This window comes from Plectropomus leopardus, chromosome 4 (genome assembly GCF_026936395.1).
Source record: "Plectropomus leopardus strain MGB_pleo_1.0 chromosome 4, ASM2693639v1, whole genome shotgun sequence".
Lineage (NCBI taxonomy): Eukaryota > Metazoa > Chordata > Actinopteri > Perciformes > Serranidae > Plectropomus > Plectropomus leopardus.
The window spans coordinates 38,510,044-38,528,148 of NC_142179.1; the positions used below are offsets into that span (position 1 = coordinate 38,510,044).

The 18,105-nt window shown below is 39.1% G+C and overlaps 1 protein-coding gene across 2 annotated transcripts in view; it reads left to right on the plus strand.

Annotated features, from left to right (window-relative positions):
* The first annotated feature begins 1,254 nt into the window (after positions 1-1,254).
* ehmt1a (euchromatic histone-lysine N-methyltransferase 1a) overlaps positions 1,255-18,105 on the plus strand; it is a 40,755-nt gene continuing 23,904 nt past the window's right edge. The window contains exons 1-11 of one of the 2 annotated variants that reach the window (XM_042487744.2): positions 1,255-1,378; positions 1,717-2,177; positions 3,140-3,239; positions 4,908-4,990; positions 6,580-6,802; positions 8,835-8,980; positions 10,314-10,457; positions 13,653-13,960; positions 15,542-15,625; positions 15,708-15,796; positions 15,880-15,986. In XM_042487744.2, the coding sequence (XP_042343678.1) occupies positions 1,767-2,177; positions 3,140-3,239; positions 4,908-4,990; positions 6,580-6,802; positions 8,835-8,980; positions 10,314-10,457; positions 13,653-13,960; positions 15,542-15,625; positions 15,708-15,796; positions 15,880-15,986 (1,695 nt within the window). In that variant the 5' untranslated portion in view covers positions 1,255-1,378; positions 1,717-1,766. Of the gene's footprint in view, positions 1,379-1,408; positions 1,469-1,716; positions 2,178-3,139; positions 3,240-4,907; positions 4,991-6,579; positions 6,803-8,834; positions 8,981-10,313; positions 10,458-13,652; positions 13,961-15,541; positions 15,626-15,707; positions 15,797-15,879; positions 15,987-18,105 lie in introns of those variants that run through there. The other variant, XM_088077238.1, reaches the window with a different exon arrangement.

An 18,105-nucleotide genomic window follows, 5' to 3' on the forward strand; every position in this document is an offset into this window, starting at 1 on the left:
TCAGCGGGTATAGTATGAATTTGATAGCCTTTTGCTCTCTGCTGGCTAGAAAAAATATACTTTTAAAATGGAAGGACTCTGTCCCACCATCTTATTCACAGTGGATAAAAGAGGTTATGTGTTATGTTCATTTAGAGAAAATCAGATACATCATTAGAGGGTCCACTAAAAATGTAATGGCACTTGGCAACCATTTCTTTCATTTGTTGAAAATATGACAGCTACCAGATTAACTGAGTGAATCTTATGTAATTATTTTTATTTGTGATATTTACTTATTTTTGTTTTGTTATTTGTAAATTCCTTCTTTTGTATTTATCTATTTTTTGTTTTATTATTAATTTTATTTATATATTTTTAATTTATTTATTTTCTGAGCTATGTTGTTGTTTGTTTGTTTGTTTGTTTGTGTTTCTGTTTTTGTCTGGCTGTAAGCTATCTAAGATCCAGAGGGTGGGAACTTTTTTTTCCAGATGTTTCATGTCCATGGTGTATTTTTTTTTTTTTTTTTTGGTTGACTTATTTGTAAATAAAAAAATAAAAAACCTTGATCAAACAAAAGATATGACCCTTTGAAACCTGAGCAAATTGTCTTGATTTTTTTTTCAAAAACATGGAAAGAAGGAAAACAGCAACTACGGGAGAAATTATCCAAAAATTGTCAAGAAATTTCTAAAAAGTACAAGAAAATTAACTAAATTCGTAATAAGATAATTAATAAAAAGTTAATAATGCGATTTTGCAACAAAACTTAAATTTTGAAAAATATTTATATTTGTTTTTCGTCTCCATGTATTTTTTGTTTTGTTTGTTCCCATGTTTGTGATAGAAATCGCATCAATTTGCTCTGGGTTCCACGGTTGTAATACATGTAAAAGGCGTCTAAAAGCAACACAGGAAAAGTCTTTTCAACGTTTATTTGCAGCAAGGCAATTTTACTTTCATTATTTGATGATAGTCCGCATTTCTGCGAAAGGTCTGAGCCTCTTTTCTGCGAATCAATTCGTCAAATACATCAGTCAACACTTGTTGCCAAATCATCAGTTGGCATTGAGAGGATTAACTGTCACCTACTTCCGTTTTCGCTTCTCGAGTTGACGAACTATCGTGATTTGCTTTCACTTTTGCTCGCGACTCAGACTGGTGAAACAGTGAGTTCGGCTGGTGCTGTCCTTACTGAGGACAGTAGCCTCCCGGTGGGGAGCTGTGCAGGACCACAGACAGGATGAGGACCGTGCTGAGGACATGGAAGCACAGCACACAGCGCGTCACGTGCTTCAGCGGGTGGGGGCGGAAGTGGAAACTCTCGTCTTCCTGTCCCATCCCTCCACAGCACGCTCCCCAGCTCCGCCCGGATACAGGAAAACTGACCGAGCTGGTAGGATGAAACTTTAACTTTTTCATTGCGGTCTCGTGTTAACTGTCGCTTGGATTAGTGTCCTCGCTGTGTGTCCCCTTTGTGTCCACCGTGAGTCCCACTCAGCGCCGTCCAGCGGCCGTAGCTCTGCTCCGCGTCTCTTCCATGTTAAATCCCCAGAGCCGCAGAGATAAGACTACATGTTTGATTGCTCTTTTCATTGTGTCGCGTGCAGCTTGTTGCCTTGTGCACTGTGAGGACAGAGGTCTTCAGAGAGTTTTACGATTTTGAGACAAAGTGCGTGTGTGTTGTGAGCGGGTATTTGAAAGAGTGAAGTGAAACTTGTTTGAACTCCTCAGGTGCTGCTGAGACCTCCTCAGTCCCACTGGCTTGAACAATCCCCCTCAGGATGGACCACAGTGGAGCCAGCGAGGGGCCCGGGCCAGGCGGAAGACCCTTCAGTTCCTCCTCTGGGACACCCATGGGTGCCAAAGGACAAGCAGCACAGAGTGGCCAAAGACCCAAAGTAAAGATAACTCCTTTCCACAGCTCACCCATAGTCAGCAGTGATGGAGCTCTCCGCAGCAGGCGACCAGGAGCAGCTGCTGGGAATCGGCTGTTGTCTCCTGGTAGTCTGTTCGTGGACATACCTGGTCGGCTCACTGCTCCAACTTTTAGAGGGAGACCTGCTGCTCCTGTTGCTCCTGCTCCTGGTGCTCCTCCTGCTGCTGCTGGGAGCTCAGAGGATCCAGCTCTCAGTTCAGGCTCCGTCCTGGCCACAGCAGGAGACAAAGAACAGACAAATCCTCAAGTCATCAAGGTAAACCAATACACTGATAAGCATCAGAAGAGTGTTAAGCAATTTAATGTAAAATATTCTCATAAAGCCTCAGGTATTTTTTTTAAATTCCAACCACAAGTTAAGTGTCTGTCAACCAGTAAATTCTTATTGATAATATGACAGAAGTTCAGAGGAAGAAAAAATGTTTGTTTGTTTTGTTTTTTTCTGTTTTTGTTTACTTTTCTTTCTTTTTGTTTTTGCTTATTTTCAGGTAGTTTTCTTTTTTGTTTACTTTGTTTTAGTCTGTTTTTTACTTTTATTGTTTTGTGCTTATCTTAGGAAATGTTTTTGCTTATTGTTAGGGAATTTTCTTGTAACTTTTTACTAATTTCTTGCTATTGGGACAATTCTTGTTAAGTTGTTTGTTACCCTCTTCCCATATTTTTGAAAGAAGTTGATCCAATTTGCTCAGATATCAACGGATTAATTACTGCACTCCAAATGTTCGCACTTTTGGAGGATAAATATTCCAGATGTCTGGCATCAACATTTTCTCTAACGCATGCACACAGTTTTATATTGTGTGTACAGAGTTTGATTAATTAGAGTGCATGGATTGCAGAAGTGCTGGATTTGAGAACAAGTTTAAAATCATACAGTACATCTCACTTGAAGAGGACCATTTTTTGCTTGTATTGTACAACCCATTGGCAGATATTTTATACAGAATTTATTCATTTGGACTGTTTGCATTAAAATTACTGGGAATTGAAAAATGAGAACTAAAAGTGTTCATTGGTACATGGGACAATCATCAGTGGCAGACTGTGGACTGTCTTAGATAGATAAAAATACTCAGTGTTTACCCCACTTAATAAACTAATTCTCCATGTTGATCCACATATACTGCAGATATGAATTTAAATGTCATAACTGTGTGAGGCTTCTCCTTTTGAACTGAATAGATAATAAAGTATGTTTTCTTGTTTTTGCCTCTAAAGCCTGCTGGGAAGAAGGCACCAAAGTCTAGCACAGAGCTTCATCACAGCCAGAAAGGCCAAGAGAGGAGAGCTGTCTCCACCTCTGTTAAACCTCATGCTGGTTAGTTGAACCTTTATTGATTTCATTTTAACTTGTGAATATACCTGAAGGAAAGTGTGTGTCCAGACAACAACAGCACAAAAATATCAAGTTCTTTGAAAACAAAGAGAATTTTTAAGACCGAATGTAATTATTTGCAAATCCTTATATATAGTATTACATATATATATATATATATATATATATATATATATATATATATATATATATATATATATATATATATATAGTATTACATATATAAATTACTATTACAATTACTAACTATTACAGAAATAGTCCACAAATAAGTTCAATTAAAAGCTGAACAGGTAGGTCTTGAGTTTTTAATCATTTCAATTTTTCAATTTTAATAATATCAACCCCCTCTGCTGCCCTCAGCTGTTCATGCAGGCTGTTCTACAGATGTGCACCATAGAAAGTGATGATGATATTATAGATTGTAGATGGTGAAATCCTAAAGACTTTGCAGTTGTGCTTTGAGAAAATCTGTTCTTAAACTCTTCATCATCCTTACTTGTGAACGTCTGAGTCTTTTGAGGATTCCCCTTTCATACCCAATCACAATACTATCATCTCTTACCCATTAACCCGTTCACCTGTGAAATAATTTAAACTTTTTTTGAGCATTCCACAATTTACCCAGTCTTTCTTGTTGCTCCTGTCCCAACTTTATTATATTGTGTTGCAGCCATCAAATTCAGAATGAATACTTATTTACAAAGTTTATTAGTTCGAACATTAAATATCTTGTCTTTGTACTGTGTTCAGAAGTTGGGAAAAAAGATTTGCAAATCACTGCATTCTGTTTTTATTTACATTTTTCACAGCATCCCAACTTTTTGGGATTTGGGGTTATATTCTGTCATGATGAAGTGACAGTTTCAGCAAATATAAGAGACGTTTTTTTTTAAAAAAAATCAAGATACATGGACTGTCAGTTTTGAAGAAAATCAAGGTAACACGAATTTATAATGACACACAGTTCATTCAAATGTTTGCTAAAGCCCACCCCAACCCCCAATAATGTTTACAACAAATCATTAACTTTACATTACCAGCTTTTTTATATGTTTTGCAACATTGATTTTAGCATTTTCCTTGACAACAACTACAGCCCAAAATACTTCCACATGCTGCTCCTCAGATGCTTTGGTCTCTTTATTGTCACCTCAGGACAATGTTGCTTGCTGTTGTCCTTTTTTGTAGCAAACAACAACATTAGCATTTTGCTTAAGCTGAGATGACTGATATCAAGAGGACATGTAGCAGGTCAAGCTGACAGTGAAATTTTCGAGCGCTCTGCTGGATCACAAGGCTAACTACTTCAAATGGTCTGCCTGCATGTAAATAGGCTGCTGTGCTTACAGACTATAAATCTGAATTTGAAAAGTTCATTACAGTTTGAAATGAACGATGCTTAAACAAACTGTTGAGTTTCAAATAAAAAGTGGCAGCCCTATAGGGTAGCTACTGTAGCTTTAAATTTAAATTTTAGACGCATTATTCAAACAGACTGTGTGTAAAAGCAGTTTTACCATTCGGTATACTAATTTTTTAGAAGTACAAACTTTCAACTTGATGTAACAGGTAGTCTCAAAGGTGACTGGATCTTTCAGGCATTTTTTTCTGGCTTCCACCTAACCTTACTAAGTGTGCTTTTCCTAGCTGTGAAGAGGAAGAAGAGGAAGATGGGAATGTATAACCTGGTCCCCAAGAAGAAGGCCAAGACCCCGAGACAGCAGGACAAGGCAGGGCTATTTTTTTAAATTTCTCTCTGGATAAATTGTGGATTGGGAGTCCTCAGCACTTGCAGATTTTACAGTGTCATTCACTTCAGTATGTGCAGTCACTTTTTGTTGCTGCTTTGTTTTCCCACTATGTTTAGCCACCATGGTCCAAATCCACTAAAGGATTGTGCTGCCTTTACAGCTGCGAAACCTGTGCAAATGAAAGGAAAAGAATCCAATCCACAAAGCAGGTGCAAAGGCTCAAATGCCTGCAAACTGCATTGGCGCGCACACAGCAGGCGCATGACTGGGCCTGATTCATTTGCGTGTATTTAAATTGAGGAATATTCGAAAATTCAACGTAAAATTGCCCCCTTCTGATGCAAATAAACCTCGCCACAAATACCATCCAAAACCAGCGCTAACTGCCACAGCCTAAGTCTAATTTTGGACACTCATGTATGGTGTCAGCTGCTGTCAGATGGTTGTGCTGCAACACACAGCCAGCTGTGGGCAAAAAACTAAACGCTTTCTCTCTGCAATTTTCATCATGAACCGATGTGGGTTGTTAAATATGGAGAAAAGCCTGAAACACTGGGCAAAGATCAGTCAGTCAGTCAGTCATTTTCTGTAACCGCTTGTCCTTGTAAGGGTCGCGGGGGGGCTGGAGCCAATCCCAGCTGTCATTGGGCGGAAGGCGGGGTACACCCTGGACAGGTGGCCAGACTATTGCAGGGCCGACACATATAGACAGACAACCATACACACTCACAGTCACACCTAAGGTCAATTTAGAGTCACCAATCAACCTGAGCTGCATGTCTTTGGACTGTGGGAAGAAGCCGGAGACCCCAGAGAGAATCCGCGCAGAGAACAGAGAACAAGCAAACGCACGGAAGGACCGAACCCCGCTCCAACCGGGTTTCGAACCAGGGACCCTCTTGCTGTGAGGCAACAGTGCTAACCGCAAAGTGCCGCAAAGATCAGCTAACTCAATTAAACACAAAAGGAGCACAAAGTCAGCCAGTCTGTGCAGTCGCTCTGTGCTGCCCGTTTTTGTAGCCAATACGTGCAGCGGCTACATGTAGCCACTGGTGTAGCTCAAGCCCTCAAAAAACAGCACCAGGCTTTGAAGCCAATTGGCCATAGTGGCCAAACAGTGAAATTACAACTTCTGGGGACCGTTACATGGGCCCAAAAAGATTTCTTTTCAAAGGCTTTCACAGTGAAAGAGATGTCTGTAAATCAGTCCTGACATGTTTTTGATCATCACAATCCCTGTATAATGAGTCCCTTAATCGGGATGTCAACGTGTTCAGTTCTCTTGGTGCAGCCACTTTGTGCATGGTCATATCAGTAGCTGACATACAGTATTTTATCAGTGCAAACTCATACTTTTTTCCCTTTCCCCATCAAGGCTCGCCTTTCCTGTTGCTTATATGCAGTTTGTGATGTTAAATGAAAAAGATGTGTTCATCTTAAACACAATTTAAGAGCTACTTATTTAATTTTTTTCCAGAGTGACACAAAACGACACTACAGATCTGAATTAGTTAACAGGTAGAGGACAGAATATTAATACTTATGATCTCATTTCTTTTCTGGATCAGAAAGAGGAGCCAGGAGCCAGCATGGAGAGTAACAGTACTGCAGCAGATAAGAAACCAGTGATTCTACCAGAGACTGTGAAGGCTGAAGATTCGCTAGCAGTCAGGAATGACTCGCAGGTGAAAGTGAATCCTGGAGAAAGCTGCCCTGTTGAATACACTGAGCTGGCTTTGGACTGTCTGGACCTGAAAGTTCAGGAAGAACTTCTCTCACCCCCCCTGTCAGGTGAAAACAGCATCTCACTCACTGATTTGGCTTCATAAGTTTTAAGTAATGAACTCACCTAAATTCATCATGTCCACCATGTGTTTTATACCGTTTTCCCACAAAAATTAGCAAGTGCGCGCAGGTATTTTAAAACACAGGTAAACCCACTAAATATGAGCGTTTGGCTTCATTCCCTCTGAACTCACTGCTAGAGAACAAGTGGGCTTTTCTGTCACCTGGCGAATGAAAGTGTATATGTGTTGTCTTGTTGGTGCATCCCTGCAACGTCATGGACAGGCAGGAGAACAGGTAAACAGCAGACAGCAGCAGGAACAGAGGTCTGTGAAAACTTTTCAGTGGTTTCTTCTCTTATTTATTCAGTCTCTTTTAAACTTCGCAGTTCGCCCGGGTGTTGTGTTCCCATCAATGCTGAGTGGAGCTGGAGCTGATAAAAACCCGTTTTTTACTGCAGAGTAATTTACAATTTGCATTAAAAAGCCAGATGTTAGCGGATGTTAGAAGTTTTTTTATGCAGTGGGAATGAGGCTTTACATTTATTTAGTTGTCACTTTTAACCAAAACAGCTTACAATAATGGCATCCACCAAAGTGCATGAATAATGCACATTCATCAATTTAAGATTTGATATGCAAATCTACTTCTTCCTCTACTAGAGACAATAAGAAATGGGGAAAGAGTTGGTTTTATGGGTTTAGGTGCAGTCTGAATGCATGAGTTTTCAGTCTGCCACGGAAAATGTTTAACATTACTACTGTCCCGATGGCTATACAGAGTTCGTTGCACCATTGGGGAGCCAGACAGTAAACATTTAAAGGCCCAGACACATGAACCGACAAAGTCCCCTAATGTGTCACCTCCTGTTGCCGTATCTCCGCGCATATTTTTTGGATATAAGATGGGCCTGATCCATTAACAGATTAGATGGCAAACACCTGTTTCAGAAGATATGCTATGATCAGGAGGAAGAATGTATTTCTAAAGAGTAAAACACAACCACAAATCTTTGATCCATATCTTTAATAACTGGACATTGAACTGCATTAACTGGAAAAAGAACAATAAACACAACTTAAACAGTTAAAAGAAACAGTTTGAATACTTAGCCCTCTCACTCTCTTTTGGTAGAAGCAGAGGAAAATTGACCAAATTATATTTAAAAATGTGGGCAGACAAAACACTTAGCTTCTGAAACACCCCTGCTGTGGTATGACACTGATGGTGGATGAAAAAAAACTGGGTAACAGCCAGAATGTGGCGCAGCTGTCCATGGTGGAATTGTCTCTCCGGGCTCCGTTATAGTCAAGATGGCGGCAACGATAACAAAAATAGTGATTCATTCATTGTGCCTTTAGTAGATAATTACATATCTGCATGGAAATAATCTGAAGATGTTCTGGTTCAGAATCAGACCAAACTTCTCTATGGATGTCAGTTTTTGAGCCACGGCAAAAGCTGAAACATATCCTGACAGTAAGGTTTGTTGATTTCATCCCATGTCCTGAAACTTGTGTCTGCTAGTGGCCGGTGTAGAGGAGTCAGCAGTTCATGAAGTTATTAAACAGTCAATAAAAGAGGTATTTTAACAATTGTTTCACCACAACCTATGTGTTATTATAACCAATAATGTGTTATTGCATGTTGCTGTTAGTTTATATGAGGAAACATTGACAGGTATATGTAGGAGCCATGTTATATAGACGCAAGCTACTTGAGGCTGTGATTTACAGTGATTTTAGAACAGCTAAGGGTGCCCCTAGCTGGCTCATTTGTCACACTGGCTGGCTGTTCACTCCATCTACTTGTGGAGAGCCCTGAGTCTAATTTCACCAGAAAGCAGGCTTTGTATTACATCTTCCTTTTTTTCTGTTACTGCACGTAATTGGTCATTTCTTATCTTGGTAAATCCTCCTTCCCTCCCTTCTTTCTCCTGACCCTTAGACACATTTCAGGCACAGACATTCTTGCTTTAGGCTCAGGTCACATGGGTCATTTTGCTGGTGTGATGTAACAGTGGGATGTGTATGTGCAGGTGTAGCAGCAGATGCTGAGCTGACAGAAACAGACCTGGCTGAGGAGTTACCACTGTGCTGCTGTCGTATGGAGACTCCTCACAGCGGAGGCAGCCTGTCCACAGTGGATCAGACCTGCATGGCCATGGAGAGCATGGATGGAATAGTAAGGATCATTTTAATAAATAAAAACACTCAGTTATTACTTTGATAAATGCATTATTATTATAGATTACATTTAAACAATCAGATACAGATTCCATCCAGTTACCAGAGACTTGTTTAACCAGAAAAATTGTGACTAACTTTACTGCAGTTCACTGTGAGTGACATCGATAAACAGCATGTAATACTTCTATGAGGCTCAGGATGACACAGTCATAAACATTGTTTATCGTTAAGGTCTACTCAGTCATCAGAATTAAATGGCTCCACGTAGAACTAATGAAGCATTACAGTCATTGTAACTATCAGTAGATTTAGGGGCAGTTTACACAGCAACGTTTCTTGCATGAAACATTAAACTTTAGTTTGGTTTGGCCTTTAGCTCACATGACAACTACGTTCTGGGGGCCTTAAAACACAAACTTTTGAAACCAGGTTCCAGAGTGAAATTTCTTGAAAAATGTAAACTGGCAAAGCACAATCCTGTGAGAATGGTGACATCACAGCAGCACTTCACACCTATGCATTATGTTTTAGACAAATAGCCATGTGTGAATAACAACAATAACAACAATGATGGACTACTGAGCTGTGTTTGTGCTGCAGACTCTGCTGGGGTCATTAACACTGTCGTTTCTCGTGCGTGGTCACCATCATCCTCTTGTTTGTTTATACTCACCATTCTGTAGAAGAATGCCTTTGTGTGCAGGCGCGTGGTCTTCTTTTATTGTGTTACATTACAAAGTTACACCACCATCTACTGGCCTGGCATGCATACTAGAGTGTTTTTTGTGTTTTTTGCAGATCCGTGTACACAAGGATTGTTTTCATAACATTACCATATGAACGCATATTTTTTCAAATCGCAAAGGAAAGACTTTTCAGTTTTTGGTAGGACTGTTGTCGTCTAAATGTGGCCTTAGAACTAAATTACAGATGTGAACGTGACCCTCAACCCATCAACACAGTTGGGGGCAATCTAACAAAGCAGATGTTTAAAGGAAAACTACAGCAATGATTTTCTGCTCCGTGAGTGGATTTGTTCTTTAAAGGCCTTTTTTTTATTACAGTAGTCCTTCTGAAAGAAAGTCATTGGTATAAGTTTCAGCTGAACAGTGCCAGTGTCCCATGAACTAAAGTTGCTTTCATCCTGTAATCTAAGATGTAATCTGTCAGGAAAACAATGTAAAGTTGATGGATATGATCAAAGTGAAAATATCTAAAAGCTGGTGCTGGGTAATGTTATTATGAGACCAAAAGCACCAGGGGTATTAGGAACCCTATTGGTTTATGAATATTGGTGATTATTTTTATTTTGTATTTTCTCTCCACAGCTGATTCGTTGCCAGAGACAAGTGATGAAGCAGGAAATGATGCGACCCTCCAACACAGTTCATCTGCTGGTTCTTTGTGAGGACCACCGGGCCGGCATGGTCAAGCACCACTGCTGCCCTGGCTGTGGACTCTTCTGCAGGGCGGTGAGTGGAAACAAAGCACACTGCTACTGGAGATGCCTGACAGTATTACTACACTGGACGTTATTTTGATTGTAAATTGACAGTAGAATTCCTCAGGATAACAGTGGTTATCTATGGGAAGATTACATGTAGAACTGGTTATCAAGAAATGTTGCTGCGTTGGTAAAGACTTTCCTGTGGCAGCTCAAAAGCAGTGGCAGTGCCAGAGAATTGTGGTTGGGAGAATTGGTGGCAGGCTGGATTGCTTGTGGTGCCATCATGTGCGCCTTGGTTATATCGTATTTACGAGTTACAAGCACATGAACGGCCCTCCAAAGTCTTAATTACGAGTTGGAAATCGGAAGATTTTGATGATACCAGAGTTGCCGAGTTGTGATGTTTGTGTGATGTATCAGGGCTGCAGAAATGGCAGAGAGCGTGGAAACAGTTTCAACAATAAAAATATAAATAAAGCATGCCAGACCAGTATACTAGCATGGATAACAACGTTATTTTATAACACGAGCTGCTGACTTGACGTCATAAATGTGGAAACATGGCCAGCAAAAGTCATTGTTTGGTCAGTGGTAAGAACCTTTTTATTTATTCACATCCAATGAAATACCAACTTATGGTCACATGTAAAGTGTAATATGGTATTTATGTGAACTGCTTTCCATGAAGATATATATATATATATATATATATATATATATATAATGTTATATATTATCATTATAAAACAGTTATCAACATCTTTTTGAAATGCTCTTAGCCTTGAAATACAAGCTTTGTAGCTTTCGTGTTGTTCCCATTTTACCACGTAAAAGCACATGAACACAACCAAGTAGGAAGACTTTTCAAACTCCAACTTTCCAACATCATATGAGTGCATCATTATAGTAGGTGTTAAGGAATTATGACACCCAAACAATAATATTACTACAAAAACAAAGATACAGGGTGCCCTTAAGCTCACCTGGTAGAGCAGGCACCCCATATACAGAGACTGTGTCCTTGATGCAACGGCCGCAGGTTAAACTCCAGCCTGACTCCCTTTGCTGCATGTCATCCCTACTCTCTCCCCCTTTCACAATTAATCTGTCCTATTTAATAAAGGCCAAAAAGCCCAAAAAAAATTAAAAAAAAAAAAAAACTAAAATAAAAAATAAATAAATAAAATAAAAAACAAGATTCAGTGATCCCAGGCTTATAGGCTATATCATTGACATGCACATTGATTAATGTATATGTAATATATCAAATCATATAACATAAACATGAATACCATAATACAACACTACCCCAAATAATTCTGTAAATTTAGAATGAAAAAATCAAATGCATACAAAAAGTTACCATCAACAAGCATGAGCAAACAATCACAATCTAAATCACTGATAGAATTAAGAATTTAGAAAATAGTGTAGCTGTGAGCAGAACAACTATAGCACTAGCTACTAGGGCAGGGCAATATACCGATATGATATTGTTATTGTGATATGAGACTGGATATGATCCTAGATTTTGGATGTAGTAATAATGCGTTAATAAAGTGTTGTCTTTACTGGTTTTAAAGGCTTTTTTTCCGTAACGGGATGTGATTTTTCTGAGCTTCCCAAACTGTTCTATTTCTGGCTCTATTTTTTAATTTGTCATTATATCCACATTACTTGAATGTTTTGTAAAAGCACCAGTAGTAAACCCTACTACATAGTTGCTGTAACAACGTTGAGGTAGTTGGCAAAAAATATTGTGATATTTGATTTTCTCCATATCACCCAGCCCTACAGGTTACAGTTAAATATGCTAATGCAGAGCCATTTTTAATTTGGGAAACCGGAATTCACAACATCTTAATGCAGGGTAAAGTAAAGCCAGAAGGACGTTCAGACTGATCACTCACTCTTTGCAGGATCTTGGTCCACAAATCATTTGAACGTCTTTATTCTAGAATATGGAAGATGAGGCAGACCAGATTTCTTGAGACCCTGGTCTCACCAGTTATAACTGAAGATCAAAACACTGCCCTGACGTTGTTAGCAGAGGGTTTGTACAATGTGCTTAAGGTGCTTGAATTACTTGAATTTGACACTCAGAAATTTTAGTATGGGAATATGTTGAAAATCAGACATTTTATAGCATTGTCTTAGTAATTGTACTACTACTTGAATATAACTGAGAGGAAAACAGAATGATAAATTATTTTATGAAGTATATCAGATATATGTTTTATACTTTGAAGCAAAGTACGGCTGTGCTTGCAATTATTTTCTAATACCATATAAGAGGTATGAGTTTAAAGTGCCAATGGGTTGGTAAAAACCAATAAATAGGTGGCGGCGTGTTTCATTAGCCTGTAAAATATTCACACCAGAGTAGAAATTTTAAGCTGTAATATTGCAGTAAATAAGCAGCTGTTTGTGTGACTGCTGGTGGTGGAGCTGTGGAGTAGATTATTTTGAGTGTGTTGGTTGCAGAAGGACTGCCTTGCCATATTCTGCGCTCTGTATATTTTTGTCCTTTGCCAACAACAAGCTCTAATTATGACAATAACCAGTTCATTTATGATAAGTTAATTTTACGTCCTGGTAGCATGTTTGCTCGCTTCTACGAATTTGCACAATTCTCTTGTAACGCATGTATGTAGAAAGAACAATTTCATCCTTGAAAATAAAAAATGAATCCTTTGAAAAGTACTTGAAAGTCCTTGAATTTGACTTGCTCCTGTCTGTGTGAACCCTGTTAGCACAAATTACTATAAAATAAGTAAATGAGGCAGCTGACCCTTTACTAAGCCCTGCCCCACTGCAGTGGTCCGTCAAGCTAGCATGGAGCTCACCCTGTAACTAAATGCACTCCCTAAAGAAACATTGTCTATTTTTGGGTATAATGGGTCTACAATATGTGTTTGAAGGAGATATACAGGATGTCAAACTGACCCAGCAACAGACCCAGCAGCAAAAGCAGGTTTAAAACATAAAGTTAGAAGCTATAGCCTAATGAACCAAGTACAGTGTAAAAGTGAACCTCTGCACCACATTACCTGGCGATCCAGACAGAAGAAAGTGAAAAATATAGGAAAACCACCCATATTCAGCCAGCTTTGTGTAATGCTAGCTGTGTGTCATTGTGTGCAGATAAAATCTAATGTTTTAGCTAGTGAACTTCCTAACCATAATGCAGTTTATAATGTTTTTGTGTACTGTTCCACAGGGCACCTTTATGGAGTGCAGGCCTTACGGGAGCATTTCCCACCGCTTTCATCGTGACTGTGCCTCCATCATGAAGGACCTCAGGTTTTGCCCCCACTGTGGTGAGGATGCCAGCGGAGCGAAGGAAGTCACGGCGTTGAAGGCTGATCTGTCTCCATCTGTGCCCAGATCAAACCCCGGTCCGTCGCTCCCCACTGTACCCACTGTGGCCTCCCTGCCATCTGTAACAACTGCACCTGCTGTTCCACAGATACTCAGAGCCAAGAAGACCAGTGAGCCACAGATGAGCAGAGACAAGAGCCCGAGCAGGTAACAGATCAATAACATGGACATACCACTTCCTTCCTGAAACCAGTAAGCTCACAACTACAACCCCAATTCCAAAAAAAGCTGAGGCATTGTGTAAAACATAAATGAAAACAGAGTGCAATCATTTGCAAATCCTTTTTGACTTATATCCCGTTAAATACAGTACAAAAACAAGATATTTGATGTTCAAACATATAAACATTGTTTTTTTTGTAAATTTACACTAATTCTGAGTTTGATGGCTGCAACATGTTTCCAAAAAGTTGGGATAGGAGCAACAAAAGACTGGGGAAGTTGTAGAATGCTCAGAAATTACCTGTTTGGAACATTACTCAGGTTAACTGGTAACAGATGATAGATCCATTCAAAACTGCATGGGCAAATAGTGTAAGAACAATGTTTCTTACATACAGTTGTAAAGAACTTCACCATCTATAATCCATAATATTGTCAAAAGATTCAGAGAATCTGGAAAATCTAAATGTAAGGGGTGTGTCTAAAAACCAACAATTAATGCCCATGACCTTTGACTACTTTGGTCAAACTGCATTAAAAACTGACATGACTGTATAAAGGATATTACTCCATGGGCGCAGGATTTTGGAGGCTTTTTGGAAAACCATTGTCAGTAAACACAGTTCATCACTACATCTGCAAATGCAAGTTCAGTCTCTACCATGCAATGTGAAAGCCAGATATCAACAACATCCAGAAACACGGCCGACCCGAGGTCATTTGAGACGGACTAACTCAAAGTGGAAAAGTGTGCTGTGGTCTGACGAGTCCACTTTTCACATTATTTTTGGAAATCATGCATGTTGTATCCTCCGGGCTGAAGATTAAAAGGAGCTAGCTCAAAGTTCAAAGTATATGTGAAGGTACTGAGCGTGTTAGTGCCCATGAATTCAACTTACACATCTGTGAAAGCACCATGAATGCTGAAAGGTACATACAGGTTTTGGAGCAACATCTGCTGCCATCCAGACAATGTCTTCTTCAGGGACAAGACTATGAGACACATTCTGAATCTGCACGTGCTCCAACAGCGTGGCTTCATAGTAAAAGAGTGAAGCTACTAGACTGACCTGCCTGCTGTCTAGACTAACATTGAACATGTGTAGAGCAATATGAAGCACAAAATACACCAACGGAGACCCTAGACTGATAAACCTAAACTGAAGTCGTGTATCAGGCAAGAATGGGAAAGAATTTCATTTTCAAAACCTCAACTCTTGTTGTACTCACTTCCCAAACACTCACTGAGTGTTGTCAGAAGAAAAGGTGCCAAACATTCACATTCATTCCCAGCTGTTTGAAGCACGTTGCAGGCATCAGATTCAAAATGAGTGTGTATTACAAAAAAACAAAGTTTATCAGTCTGAACTTATAAATATCTTGTGTTGTTACTGTAGGTGGTTGAAAATAGGTCATAAAGGATTTGTAAATCATTGCAATGTTTTTAATTGCATTTTACACATTATACCAACTTTTTTGGAATTGGGGTTGCATTAAAGGATAATTCCAGTTTTTTATAAAAAAATAAAAATAAAAAATGTAATGCTGGCTGTTTTTTAACTCCAGGTCAAAGAGTGAGGCTGTGTGTGCTGCAGATCGACTACCTAAAGAGTCATTGGAGAGCATCCTTATGGCACTGGATGATGAGAAGTATAATTTGACATCAGTTTGCAAAAATATTGAGTTTGCATTTTGATAGAAATCATTTCTTGAAACGTTTTGTTCTTTTTAGCCTGAAACCAAAGAGAGTGAAGTACCCCGCCAGGCAGCTGTACATCTCTGCTAAACAAGGAGAGCTCCAGAAGGTCATTCATCTTTTAGGTAACTCAAACTAGTGACTCAACGTAAGGCAGCTTTAATTGCTATAACTTATGCACTGATTGTCCAAACTTTGTACATTGAAGTTGATGGGAAGGACCCAAACTTTTTGATGGAGGGCCACAACAAGGGGACCCCTCTTCATGCTGCAGCTGCTGAGGGTCACCAGGAGATCTGCCACATGCTGGTCCAGGTAAGGAGAGTCTGTATTTGTCAAGTGTCTAATAGCAGAAAATCAATCCTCACTGGCCAGAAGTTCTCAGAGTGACAAAGTGTTTGCTCTAATTTAAGGCCTTGGATTGAAACAGGGTACCTATGTGGTCTGAAATGTCTTTAAAAGCCTTGAATTCAATATTTTCAATTTTAAGGCCTTAAAAAGCCTTAAATATGTCACCAGTTTTAAATTACATTTACAAAGTTTTGTTCACCTAGATGTTGCTCAGTACCCGTCCTGCTGTCTTTTGGATGTTATACTGTCGTGATAGTCACCGTTTTTAATCTGGTGGTGTGGACAGCTTTGACACCTGTCCGCCCGCAGTCACCCCTGGCTATCTCACTGGTTTAGCATAATAACCTTCAGACAGGTTTGTCAGTATGGCGTTGAAGCTGTCTTTAAATTTAATCCTCGGTGGTTTAAAAAAGGTCTTAAAATGTGTTAGATTTAAATTTGAGAACCACAGGGATACCCTGTAAAAGCATTTCATCCACTCTCCCAGCTCCTGTCTTGGCTAATATTTTGGGGAGTTTCCTGTGCTATAATGTACAATACAGTGGGAGAACCTTTAGAGTTCCCCAGGAAGAACATTTTAATGGAGGCAGGTGTGGCGGTCAGCGTGGCTCTGGTTCCGTTGTCTATGGGATTTTTCCATTGGATTTTGGATCATCACAGAAAAGAATCTCCGTGTTTGTGATACTTACACATTTTCTTCAGCAAGACAATCTTCACAAATCAACACCACTTTCAGGATTTTTGAAGTTTAAATGCAATCACCAGAAGTAAAAAACTAATGTTAGACCATAAATGCGACTATGGTCGTGACTATGGTCGCACATTTTAAAAACAACTGCAGTTGACCAAAGCAAAGAACAGTCATAAGATACGAAAGATACAAAACCTTAAAAACCAGCAATAAATTCTTTAAATCAATTCTCAAATGTGCAGAAAGCAAGAGGAGGGAGGATTATTGTGGTGTCATGTGATGTTGTTTTTTTTCCAACATACATAAAATCAGGAACAGGAGGTGCTGAAATTATAACTAATTTCCAGGTTCTAAGACTCATTCCTGGGGTTCTCTATTCAGCTGAAATCAAGAACAAACATTGACATTAATTTGATAACTACATGGATAAAGAAATCATAACATTTGTATTGTTGTTGTCTTGTTGCCAAAAGTTCACTCAAGTTTGCTCCAAAACATTTAGAGAAGCCTGTATGTTGATCCCTCTTTGTAGGTTAACGTTACACAGGAACAATCCCTCTTAATTCTGGGCATGTTCCACAAGCACAAGTTTCTTGTGTTTTAGTTGAATTCAACCCTCAGGTAGGACTGCTTTTAGTATAAGGTCTTGACTTTCAGCAAGAACTACTAGAAGAGATTGTGAGATGGCTGATAAAAACAAGTCCAGATTCAGCAGAAGGATACAGAGGCTGCAAAATGTGTTTACTGTCCATTGACTTTTTGCATAAGGGTGCAGAACATGTATGCACTTTCTACCTTAAAGTTCTTTTTAGAGGTACCACAGTAAGATAAAGATCATTACTATGTCAATACTTAAATTATGACTTTGAGTTCAAGTCTCTTATTTGAAGTTTATTCAAATAACAACCGTATGTTAATATGGCAGAAATAATTCTATAGAAAATCAAATCAGAGTGTTTTAATTCTATATACGTACATTAATGTTAACAAGTTATCCAGCCCATATTTTTACTTGAACTAAACTGGCAACAGTTTACTGTTCTCAGTCTGGAGCGAGCAAAATGAATGACACCATGTTCACCGCCACAACCTGAAAATGAATATAAAATACATCTAATGGAAACTTTGAAAAACTGAAAAAAAAAGAATTTCCGCTCATATGAGGTGGTGTTTCAGACGATTGCACTTGTCAGTAGGAACTGGTTCCTTCGGGCATGATGGAGCAAGCGCTACAAGAGATGTAACTCTTTAAAAATTGAGTTTTACCTTTCCATTATGGCTCCATGAAACACCTACATGGCCTTGGATTGGAAAAAATAGAATAGAATAGAATATTCCTTTATTGATCCCCCATTGGGGGAAATTCCAAATGTTACAGCAGCATGAAAAAAG